The 12,466-nt window shown below is 46.6% G+C and overlaps 1 protein-coding gene across 2 annotated transcripts; it reads left to right on the forward strand.

The window, feature by feature from the left end:
- The first annotated feature begins 5,675 nt into the window (after window positions 1-5,675).
- LOC105497654 (class I histocompatibility antigen, Gogo-B*0102 alpha chain-like) lies at window positions 5,676-11,023 on the forward strand. 2 transcript variants are annotated; one of them, XM_071097297.1, is made up of 7 exons: window positions 5,676-7,872; window positions 8,111-8,742; window positions 9,339-9,614; window positions 9,709-9,810; window positions 10,250-10,282; window positions 10,387-10,434; window positions 10,597-11,023. In XM_071097297.1, the coding sequence occupies exons 1-7, from the start codon at window positions 7,670-7,672 to the stop codon at window positions 10,599-10,601; spliced, it is 1,299 nt and encodes a 432-aa protein (XP_070953398.1). In that variant the 5' UTR covers window positions 5,676-7,669; the 3' UTR covers window positions 10,602-11,023. The 2 variants fall into 2 exon arrangements, with proteins under 2 accessions (XP_070953398.1, XP_070953399.1); XM_071097298.1 differs by having other exon boundaries at window positions 9,714-9,810.
- Window positions 11,024-12,466: the final 1,443 nt, after the last annotated feature.

Genomic DNA, 12,466 nt, shown 5'->3' on the forward strand with positions numbered 1-12,466 from the left:
ATACTTTAAGTTCTAGGGTACATGTGCACAACGTGCAGGTTTGTTACATATGTATGCGTGTGCCATGTTGGTGTACTGCACCCATTATCTCCTCATTAAATTAGGTATATCTCCTAATGCTATCCCTCCCTCCCCCCCGCCCCACAATAGGACCTGGTGTGTGATGTTCCCCTTCCTGTGTTCAAGTGATGTCATTGTTCAATTCCCACCTATGAGTGAGAACATGTGGTATTTGGTTTTCTGTTCTAGCGATAATTTGCTGAGAATGATGGTTTCCAGCTGCATCCATGCCCCTACAAAGGACACGAACTCATCGTTTTTTATGGCTGCATAGTATTCCATGGTGTATATGTGCCACATTTTCTTAATCCAGTCTGTCACTGATGGACATTTGGGTGGATTCCAAGTCTCTGCTATTGTGAATAGTGCCTCAATAAACATACATGTGCATGTGTCTTTATAGCAGCATGACTTATAATCCTTTGGTATGACTTATATCCCCAGTAATGGGATGGCTGGGTCAAATGGTATTTCTAGTTCTAGATCCTTGAGGAATTGCCACATTGTTTTCCACAATGGTTGAACTAGTCTACAGTCCCACCAACAGTGTAAAAGTGTTCCTATTTCTCCACATCCTCTCCAGCACCTGTTGTTTCCTGATTTTTTAATGATTACCATTCTAACCGATGTGAGATGGTATCTCATTGTGGTTTTGATGTGCATTTCTCTTATGGCGAGTGATGATAAGCATTTTTTCATGTGTCTGTTGGCTGTATGAATGTCTTATTTTGAGAAGTGTCTGTTCATATCCTTTGCCCACTTTTTGATGGGGTTATTTGTTTTTTTCTTGTAAATTTGATTGAGTTCTTTATAGGTTCTGGATATTAGCCAAGACTGTGGCTTTTAACTCTTAATTCCTCACCTTTAAGCCAGTGTTTTCAGAAGACATCATGAACATGAGCTCTTCCACTGACGTAAAAGTTGCATTGTAAAAGTTTAAGTTGGGCCGGGCGCGGTGGCTCAAGCTTGTAATCCCAGCACTTTGGGAGGCTGAGACGGGCGGATCACAAGGTCAGGAGATCGAGACCATCCTGGCTAACACGGTGAAACCCCGTCTCTACTAAAAAATACAAAAAACTAGCCGGGCGAGGTGGCGGGCACCTGTAGTCCCAGCTACTCAGGAGGCTGAGGCAGGAGAATGGCCTAAACCCGGGAGGCGGAGCTTGCAGTGAGCTGAGATCCCGCCACTGCACTCCAGCCTGGGCGACAGAGCGACACTCCGTCTCAAAAAAAAAAAAAAAAAAGTTTAAGTTGGTAAAATCAGTTTGAAAATCAAATTTTCATCATCTAGTATGGGTAAAGTCCATGCAACATATCATCCAACCATCACACTCCTGATCATATACTCTGGGAACCTTCTTGCCTATGTGTCCAGGAGACAAGCACACTAATGTTTATAACAACTGGAGTCAACCACATATACATGAATAGAAAAGCAGCAAAATTGTAGTATAACAATAAAATATAAAGCTTCAGCAGTCTAAAAATGAATGGATGACAGCCGCCCACACCAAAGAGGGCTCCTGCACAGAATGTGCATCCTGGAAACATAAATGCAGTATGAGTTTACCATACAGGAAGCTCAAAAACTGGCAAAATTAACTCATATTTGGTTTGGGGGTATATATACTTATTGTACAAATCTCTATAAAAATACAAAGGAATAATAATCACAAGACCCAGGATGGAGGCTCTTTCTGGGGGATGGAATTGGGCAGCAGCCCAGGGTGGTCTCACAGATTCTGTGTCTTATGCTAGTGCTGGTTGCCCAGTTAGTTACTTGATTATGACTTCTTAATTGGAACAAAGCCATAGCCAATAGTAAGGAGGCATGTGACAGAGAGTACCAGGATTTCATGAAAATGGCATTGGCTAGAAATAGGTCATTTGATCCTTGACTCACTGGCATCTCTCTAGATTTTCTGGTATACAATGTTCAATCTAATGTGCAAGCCAATTTCATCTTGCAAAGGATTTGATGTGTTACATATTACCACACATATACCCGAATTAAACTTCTACAGAATTGGAAATGCACATGGTTGGTCAAAATAAATTAAACAGGGAAATATTACATAGGAATAACCAGTGAGGGAACAGCAAATATGACTGGAAAACACAATAGGGCTGCTTAAAAAAAAACTTTAGAAGCACATAATAGAAGTATTATTTAGAATCTGTTTAAGGAAAATAAATCTTGGGGCCATCAAGTCACTAAGTTAAAGGAAAACTCAAGCTGGGAACTGCTTAGGGCCAACCTGCCCCCCATTCTATTCAAAGTCACCCCTCTGCTCACTGAGATAAATGCATGTCTGATTGTCTCCTTTGGAGAGGATAAACAGAAACTCAAAAGAATTGCAGTCATTTGTCTGTTATCTACCTGTGAGCTGGAAGCCCCTCCCTGCTTCGAGTTGTCCCGCCTTTGCTCTGAGTTGTCCCATTGTTCCAGAAGAAAGCAAAGTTCATCTTGCATATGTTGATTGATGTCTCATGTCTCCCGAGAAGGTATAAGACCCAACTGTGCTCTGACCACCTTGGGCACAGTCATCAGGACTTCCTGAGGCTGTGTCACGGGTGCGTATCCTCAATCTTGGCAAAATGTACTTTCTAAATTAACTGAGTCCTGTCTCAGATTTTCAGGGTTCACAAACCATAGTGGTGTCCAAATCGCTTCTATCACATCTCATTCAAAACCAGAACCAAAGATGTTAAGATTATTATACGATGCCCACCAAAAAGGTAGTTTTAGAAAAATCTTGTTCCTAGATTGGAGCTAACCATTTTGGGAAACTGCATCCAACCAAAGTTATTGGCATCATGCTAAGCTAGATATGTTGACTGAGGCATGAGAGTCACATTTTTCTACCTGAAAAGCAATCTGATTAGGCAAATATTGTTGAATATGATATATGAATACGAAAATTGGCATTTGGAGCATTTTTAAATCACATTTGAGACATCTTAGAAAAAACAAAGACTTATTTTCAAGGCATTATTGTTATGGCACTGAAGTCTTGGAACTATTTGATCTAGTTACTATATGTTCTCAACTGTGTTGCAACAAATTAAAGAGATCATTGTTATCAAAGGTATTTGCAATAAAAACTCAGAGATATTATTTTATCTCCTTCCTGTCTGAAACATCCCCCCCAGCACCCAAGGCTTTGCGATGTCGCAAACTTTTAATCATTACTTTAAAAAGAGAAGCTGAAATCATTAAATAAAAGAATCAGATGAAAGAAGCTTTTGATTTACAAAATCCTCAAACAATAATTGTAATTTTGCTTTTAACATATATGCGAATTCTTTGAGAATCCTCCCTTCCAGAGGTGCAGCTTAATTCCCTCCTGGTGAGTGTGGCCTGGACTTAATGATGCATTTCTAACTGATAGAGGAATGCTGACATAACAGTTTGTGACTTGGGATGTTAAACATAAAACGCATTGTGGCTTTCCACCTTTGCTCTCTCTGTCTCTGGAATCATGAATTCTGGGGAAAGCCAGCTGCTGTGTCATTAGTAGCCCTGTGGAAAAGTCCATGTGGCTAGGAAGTAAGGGCTCCTGGGACCAGACAACAAGGAACTGAGGCCTTCTGGGACCAGACAACAAGAAACTGAGGCCTCTTCCAATAGCCATGTGAGTGAGCCATGTTTCATGTGAATCTACAAGTCTAGTTAAGCCCTGAGATAATGCAGCCCTGGCTGACAGCTGGACTGTAACCTTGTGAGAGGCCTTGAGCCAGAAGCACTCAGGGAAACCTCTCCCGGATTCCTGACCATTGGAAACTGCGGGAGATGATAAATACTTGTTGTTGTGAGCTGCTAAATTTAAACAATTTGTTAAATAACAGTAAATAACTAATATAGCTTCATAAGAGAGGAAAAATTATTGCACTTTAATTTTCATTTGCTCTACATTTATTATTATTATTGAGAAAAGGTCTTGCTCTGTCACCTGGGCTGGAGTGCCTTGGAAGGATGACAGCTCACTGCAGCCTCAACCTCCTGGGCTCAAGTGATCTGCCCACCTTAGCCATCCCAGTACCTGGGAGTACAGGCATGCACCACTATACCTGGCTAATTTTTTGTATTTTTTGTAGAGATACGGGTTTTGCCATGTTGTTCAGGCTGATCTTGAACCCCTGGAATCAAGTGATTTGCCTCTGCCTCTGCTTCTGAAAATATTGGGATTACAGGCGTCAGCCACTGTACCTGGCTTAAATTAATTATAAGATATTAAACATTTCATTTGGTTTTAAGAGGTGAGAAGAATTTCAATGGCTAGATAAGATATATTTTATTACCATTCACAGTGATTGTTTTATTTGAATTTCAATTTCCAACTATATTCCAATTAAACACAAAAGAAAGATCCAGGCCATGCTAGGCTGATTCTATCATGGCCTCCAAAAATCACCCCCTGGTCATTCACCTTCCCCAGTTACTCAACCAACACTAATGTCGGTGCTGCTGTGAAGGGATATTTGCACATATAATTAAGGTCCTAAATCAATTGACTTTAAGACAGGGACTATCCTGGTTTGGGCTGTCCTCATGTTGTGAGCCTTTGAAAGGACTGGGTTCTTCCTGAGCATAGAGATTCACAGTGTGCGAGGAATTCAGCATGAGTGGTTTCCTGCACTGTGGGCTTTGAAAATGGAGGAGCTGTGTGGCAAAGAACAGTGGTGGGAACCAGGAATTGAGTGCAGCTCTTGCCCCTCTCCATCCTGACGGTCTGCAAGGAACAGGGACCTCAGTCCTACAACTGCCAGAAACTGAATTCTGTCATCTCTGTATAGGCTTGAAGGAGGAACTCAAAGTGAAAACACAGCTTTGGGAATCCCTGAACAGAGACTCTATCCACATCATGCTGGGATTTCTAAGGAGCTGTAAACAAATAAATAGGTGTTGCTTGGCTTGGTGTGGTAGCTGATGTCTGTAATCCTAACATTTGGGGGAATGACTCAGGAGAATCACTTGCAGCCATGAGTTTGAGACTAGTCTGGGCAATTTGATGAGACCTTCCTCTCTACAAAAAAGGAAAAAAAAAATTAATTAGATGGGCATGGTGACACTTGCCTGTTATCCTAGCTACTCTGGAGACTGAGGCAGGCAGATCCCTTGAGCCCAGGAGTTTGAGGTAACAGTGAGCCATGATTGTGCAACTGCACTTCACCCTGGATGACAGAGGCAGACTCTGTCTCTAAAAATAAATGAATAAATGGGTGCTGTTTAAAGCCAGTGTTTGTGAAAATTTGTTATGCAGTCGTATAAAATTCATACACAGGCTCGGCCGGGCGCGGTGGCTCAAGCCTGTAATCCCAGCACTTTGGGAGGCCGAGGCGGGTGGATCACGAGGTCAGGAGATCGAGACTATCCTGGCTAACATGGTGAAACCCCGTCTCTACTAAAAATACAAAAAAAAAAACTAGCCGGGCGTGGTGGCGGGCGCCTGTAGTCTCAGCTACTTGGGAGGCTGAGGTGGGAGAATGGCGTGAACCTGGGAGGCGGAGCTTGCAGTGAGCCGAGATCACGCCACTGCACTCCAACCTGGGAGACACAGCGAGACTCTGTCTCAAAAAAAAAAAAAAAAAAAAAAAAAAAAAAAAAAAAAATTCATACATAGGCTCAAAAGGTACATGGAATGAATTTATGAATTTATATACACAGTAGTTGCATAAAATAAAATCTTTCTTACCTTTTTCCAGTGTTTTTCATTTTATAATTTTCCATGATGCAATTAAATTTTAATACACTCGTATTTCATTTATTCAATCAACAAAAATTAATTTAGTGCCTATGATGAACCAAGTGTGCCCTCATATGCTCATGTGCCTTACACTCTATAAGCTTCACAAGAGTGAGATGGAGCCATTGGAGTGTTTTATGTGAAGAAATAACACACTCTGTGACAGAGCAGGAGCATCACCATCTCTGATAAGTCCCTCGTTCTAAAGTTACCTTAATAAAAAAATGCCTAAATCCAAAGGGCATCAGCCTAATGTCTAAAGTCAGCACGGCCATAAACCACAAATAACATCTCCAACCAGAAACATTCCAAACTCCTCCCCGACCAGAGACATGCTAGCTTCGAGATAACGCCCCTCCGGCCAGGAAGATGTCTGCCCCAAGATAAACTCACCTCCTCCCAGAAACATTCCAACCCTGTCATAAAACTTCTCCCTCACACAGGAAGATTTCAAGCTTGTAATAAGAGCCTCACCCTAAAACCAATATATATTCTTAGTCTGTAAAAGAAAGTGCTCCTGACCAAAATTGGTCAGAAGACCCTGTCAGGTTTTATCTAAAGTAAACCTGTCTTTAACTGCCAAGCCATGTTTCATGTTTCTTTCCTCTTTCTTTAACTCTTACACTCTAACCCACAGTAGCAGGACCACTGTGGAGAGAACAGTCATGTAGCAGGTAATGGGACAGTGCTAGAGGTGCTATTCAGGAGTGACAGAGTGGTGGGGACTGAAGGGAGAGGAGGAATCCTGAGGAATGAGAGGGATGGAGGGAAGGACTGGAGAAGCAGGAGGTGAGGAAAAGGAGCAGAGGGAAAAAATTTGAAAGCAGCAGAATTCTTAGGTTTAAACACATTGTTTAATAGATTTTTAATACATTCATCCACAGAGACTCGAAGGGTGTTTTTTTTTTTTGCATTTGGTCTTTAATACCTTATGTGGGACTGCCTAAAAACTAATTGCTTTTTAATCAGGTTTAAAAAAATACTAAGTGTTCCTATGAAATATGCACACCACTTAGATGTGGTTATTTTCTAAAAACAGGCAGTGCCTGAGCACTGATGAGGGGCATTGTGACTGCATTCAGTGCTTGCAACTGTGAGGTGAATGAATGTACTAGCTCCTGGTTGCAACATACAGTAACACATTGTGCTACTTTGTATTGAGGAGATGTCCTGGACTCACACAGAAACTCAGGGCTATGAAATGAAGGTAATTTTAAAATACAAGCCAGAGTCACAGATATATAGTCTGAAAGAGGAAAACTTAGGAGCCTTGTGTGTCCAGTTGTAATGACAAAGTCACATTTTTTACAGATTAGCTTCCTGATAATTCAGGGGTTACCAAGATTCTGCTACTCACTATAGCTATTAAACAAAATGGAAACTGGTCTCTAATCTCATGGGCTCAGGCACAACTTTTTCAGATTTAAACAAAAAACAACCCCTGTCTTTGCACCTCCATTCCCAGGACAAGCTCACTCTCTGGAACCAAGCTCCCTGGGGTGAGTTTTCTTCTAGAAGAGTCCTGGGGGACAGGTAAGGAGTGGGAGGCAGAAAGTCTAGTTCAGGGACAGGGATTCTGGGATGAAAAGTGAAGGGAGAGGGCCTGGGCACATGCAGAAGGTTTCTGCCTGGTTTCTCAGACAACTCCTGGGCCCACAAACGGGGAGACATTGGGACAGAGCGCTTGATACAAAAGAAGCAGGGTAAGAGCAAAGTTCCAGGGCCCTGGAGCTTGGCTTTCTGAGTTTCAGGTCCCGAGGGCGGTGTCTGGGGTGGTGAGGCTCAGCCTTGGGGATTCCCCAACTCCCCAGCGTCTCTCTTCTCCCTCTCCCAACCTGTCGGGTCCTTTTTCCCGGATACTGATGACACGGCGCCAGTGCTCACTCCCATTGGGTGTCGGGTTTCGAGAGCAGCCAATCAGCGTCGCCACGGTTCCCGGTTTTAAAGATCCCGCGGACACACCCCGACTCAAGAGTCTCCACAGACGCCAAGAATGGGATCTTGGCGCCCCGAACCCTCCTCCTGCTGCTCTCGGGGGCGCTGGCCCTGACCGAGACCTGGGCAGGTGAGTGCGAGGTCGAGAGGGAAACGGCCTTTGCGGGGAGGAGCGAGGGGCCCGCCCGGCGGGGTGCAGGACTCGGGGAGCCGCGCCGGGGGGAGGGTCGGGCGGGTCTCACCTCCTCCCGCACAGGCTCCCACTCCATGAGGTATTTCGGCACCTCAGTGTCCCGGCCCGGCCGCGGGGAGCCCCACTTCATCTACATGGCCTACGTGGACGACACGCAGTTTGTGCGATTCCACAGCGACGCGGCCATTCCGAGGATGGAGCCGCTGGCATCGTGGGTGGAGCCGGAGTATTGGGAGCTGGAGACACGAGGCGCCAAGACCCACACAGAGAATTTCCAAGTGAACCTGCGACCCTGCTCCGCCACTACAACCCGAGCGAGGCCGGTGAGTGACCCCGGCGCGGGGCGCAGGTCACGACCCCTCTCCATTCCCAACGGAGGGCCCGGGTCGTCCCCGAGTCTCCAGGCCGAGATCCACCCCGAGGCTGCGGGACTGGCCCAGATCCTCGACCGGGGAGAGCCCCAGGCGCCTTCACCCTGTTTCTTTTTCGGTTTAGGCCCAAATCCCTGTGGGTTGGTAGGGGCGGGGCCAGGGCCTCACACCTTCCAGGAGATGTACGGCTGCGACCTGGGGCCAGATGGGCGCTTCCTCCGTGGGGATGACCAGTTAGCCTACGACGGCAGGGATTACCTCGCCCTGAACGAGGACCTGCGCTCCTGGACCGCAGCGGACACCGCGGCTCAGATCTCCCGGCGCAAGTGGGAGGTGACCCGTGAGGCGGAGAGGGTGAGAGCCTACCTGGAGGACAGGTGCCTGGAGTGGCTCCGCAGATACCTGGAGAACAGGAAGGAGACGCTGCAGCGCGCGGGTACCGGGGGCCACGGGGCGCCTTCACCATCTCTTGTAGATCTCCCAGGCTGGCCTCCCGCCAGGAGAGGAGGAAAACGGGAACAAAGCTAGAATATCGTCCTCCCTCTGCTCCTGAGTGGGAAGAATCCTCCTAGGTTTCCGGATCCTGTACCAGAGAGTGACTCTGAGGGCCCACCTGCTCTCTGGGACAATTAAGGGATGAAGTCTCTGAGGGAATGGAGGGAAGACAATCCCTGGAATACTGATCAGCAGTCCCCTTTGACCCCTGCAGCAGCCTTGGGCACCGTGACTTTATCTCTCAGGCCTTGTTCTCTGCCTCACACTCAGTGTGTGTGGGAGTCTGATTCCAGCTCTTCTGAGTCCCTCAGCCTCCACTCAGGTCAGGACCAGAAGTCGCTGTTCCTCCCTCAGAGCCTAAAACTTTCCAAGTAATAGGAGCTTGTTCCAGGTACCTGTTTCCAGGCTGGTGTCTGAATTCTGTGCTCCCTTCCCCACCCCAGGTGTCCTGTCCATTCTCAGGATGGTCACATGGGCACTGCTGGAGTGTCCCATGAGATGTGCAAAGTGCCTGAATTTTCTGACTCTTCCCCTCAGATCCCCCAAAGACACATGTGACCCACCACCCCGTCTCTGACCATGAGGCCACCCTGAGGTGCTGGGCCCTGGGCTTCCACCCTGTGGAGATCACACTGACCTGGCAGCAGGATGGGGAGGACCAAACTCAGGACATGGAGCTTGTGGAGACCGGGCCCGCAGGGGATGGAACCTTCCAGAAGTGGGGAGCTGTGGTGGTGCCTTCTGGAGAGGAGCAGAGATACATGTGCCATGTGCAGCATGAGGGATTGCTGGAGCCCCTCACCCCGAGATGGGGTAGGGAGGGGGACTGGGGGGTCATGTCTCTTCTCAGGGAAAGCAGGAGCCCTTCAGCAGGGTCAGGGCCCCTCACCTTCCCTTCCTTTCCCAGAGCAGTCTTCCCAGCCCACCATCCTCATCGCAGCCATTGTTGCTGGCCTGATTGTCCTTGGAGCTGTGGTCACTGCTGTGATGTGGAGGAAGAAAAGCTCAGGTAGGGAAGGGGAGAGGAGTGGGGCCTGAGTTTTCTTGTCCCACTGGGTGTTTCAAGCCTCAGGTAGAAGTGTGTCCTGCCTCGTTACTGGGAAGTACCATCCACACACACAGGCCTACCTAGCCTGGGCCCTGTGTGCCAATACCTACTCTTTATGAAGCACCTGTGACAATGAAGGACAGAGAATCACCTTGATGATCGTGGTGATGGAGACCTGATCCCAGCAGTCACAGGTCGTGGGAAGGTCCCTGCTGAGGGCAGACCTCAGGAGGGCAGTTTGTCCAGAACCCACACCCACTTTCCTCATGTTTCCTGATCCAGCCCTGGGTCTGCAGTCACATTTCTGGAAACTTCCCTGGAGTCCAAGACTAGGGGTTTCCTCCAGGACCTCATGACCTTGCCTTCCCCCAGCCCCTCACAGGACATTTTCTTCCCCCAGGTGGAAAAGGAGGGAGCTACTCGCAGGCTGCGTGTAAGTTGGGGACTGGGATGTGGAGGAGCTCACCCACCCCCTAATTCCTCCTGTCCCACGTCTCCTGGGGGCTCTGACCAGCTGCTGTTTTTGTTCTACCCCAGGGAGCAATGGTGCCCAGGGCTCTGACGTGTCTCGCAGGGATTGTAAAGGTGAGACCCTGGGGATCTGAAGTGGGTGGGGGTGGGGCAGAGGGGAAAGGACTGGGTTATGGGGATTCTTTGTCTGGGACATTTTGAGTGTGTGGTGGGCTGTTCAGTGTCACTACTTACCATGACTGACCTGAATTTGTTCTTGACTATTGTTTTCTGTAGCCTGAGACAGCTGCTTTTTGTGGTACTAAGATGATGGGATTTCCTCATGCCTCCCCTTTGTGACTTCAAGAGCCTCTGGCATCTCTTTCTGCAAAGGCGTCTGAATGTGTCTGCGTCCCTGTTAGCACAATGTGAGGAGGTGGAGAGACAGCCCAGCCCTGTGTCCACCGTGACCCTCGTATCCACGCTGACCTGCATTCCTTCCGCAATCATCTTTCCTGTTCCAGAGAGGTGGGGCTGGATGTCTGCATCTCTGTCTCAACTTCGTGGTGCACTGAGCTGCAACCTGTTACTTGGCTAGTGAAAATAAGAATCTGAATATAAATTTGTTTTCTCAAATTCTTGCCATGAGAGGTTGATGGATTAATTAAAGGAGATGATGCCTAAAATTAGAGAGAGGAATTAAAGACCTGAGAACCTTCCAGAATCCACCTGTTTTCTGTGCAGAGTCTGTTGCAGGTGGGGACTGGAGAAGGCTGTGGGGGGCTGAGTGTGGATGGGGCCTGTGCCCAGTTGGTGTTGAGTCCATCATGGGCTTTATGGGGTCAGTCCTCAGCTGGGTCATCTTCACTGCTCCATTGTCTTTGTCCCTTCAATGGAAACTTGTCCTGCAGGAGCTGTGGTCACAGAAACTCAGACATCGCCCAGGGTGGCCTCTGCACACAGGAGTCACTGTGCTATTGAGAGAAAAATTTTGAGAGCCATTCAGCTCCTGCCCTCCTAATAGTCCTCTATCCTAGATTGTATTTTCCATCTTCTCTTTAACATTTCTGTTTTATTTTTTATGACTTTTCTATTTTTATGGATACATAAGAGTTGTACATATTTGTGGGGTATGTATGATATTTTGATACAAGCATATGATGTGTAATCATCAAATCTGAGTAACTAGGATATCTGTTTCTTCAAACATTTATAATTTCTTTGTGTTGGGAACATTCTAAATCTTCTAATTATTTTGAAATATACAATACATTATTGTTAACTATAGTTTCCCTATTATGCTACTGAATACTAGATCATATTCCTTCTATCTGACTGTTGTACCCATTAACCAACCTCTCATCAACCCCTGCCTCCCTACTGCCCTTCCCAGCCTCTGGTAACCACCATTCTATTCACTACTTTGTTGAGATCAATTTTTGTAGCTCCCACATATAGGAGGGAGTGATATTTGTCTTTCTGTGCCTGGCTTACTTTACTTAACCTAATGTCCTCCATTTCTATCCATGTTGCTGCACCCAACCTTTTTAAAGGAACCAGTTTCTGGAATTAACGGAGAGGAGGGATCCCATAATTTTTCCTCTTAGGTATGTTTCTGGTGGAACTGCTATTCTACTCTGCTCTCCTACCCTCTCTCCCTGCCCTGGTTCCGGTAATCTTGGTGCTGGCTCCAATCCAAACTCATGAATCTATAAAGCAGAGTCTAATTTAGAGTTATATTTGTTTGTAAAATTGGATCCATAGTCTAGATTTTTTCTTTCCTGAAGAGAGAAACCTGATTATGTGCTGCAGAGTGTGTGTGTGTGCATGTGTGTGTGTGTGTGTGTGTGTGTGTGTGTATGTTGGGGGAGGGGGGTTGGTGTGGCGAGGGCACAAGCAGCCCTGTTGAGAAAAGCACAGGCCATCCCGAATGTCAGTGTGAGGGAACCTTGTGCTGTGGCTGTCAAAAAACAGCATTTGGCCTGAGGCTATGTTAATAAAGCTATTGTCTTTAGAATAGGGAGGTGTGCTACAGTGATCATTCATTCAACTGACCTTTGTTGTCTGACAGACATACAGCAGAGTGGTTTTGCATCTGGGGAACATAATTGAAGTAAAATAAGAAAAATCTTTGGCCTTATGGAGCTTGTGTTCCAGTGGGAAGAGG

This window comes from Macaca nemestrina, chromosome 5 (assembly GCF_043159975.1).
Source record: "Macaca nemestrina isolate mMacNem1 chromosome 5, mMacNem.hap1, whole genome shotgun sequence".
NCBI lineage: Eukaryota > Metazoa > Chordata > Mammalia > Primates > Cercopithecidae > Macaca > Macaca nemestrina.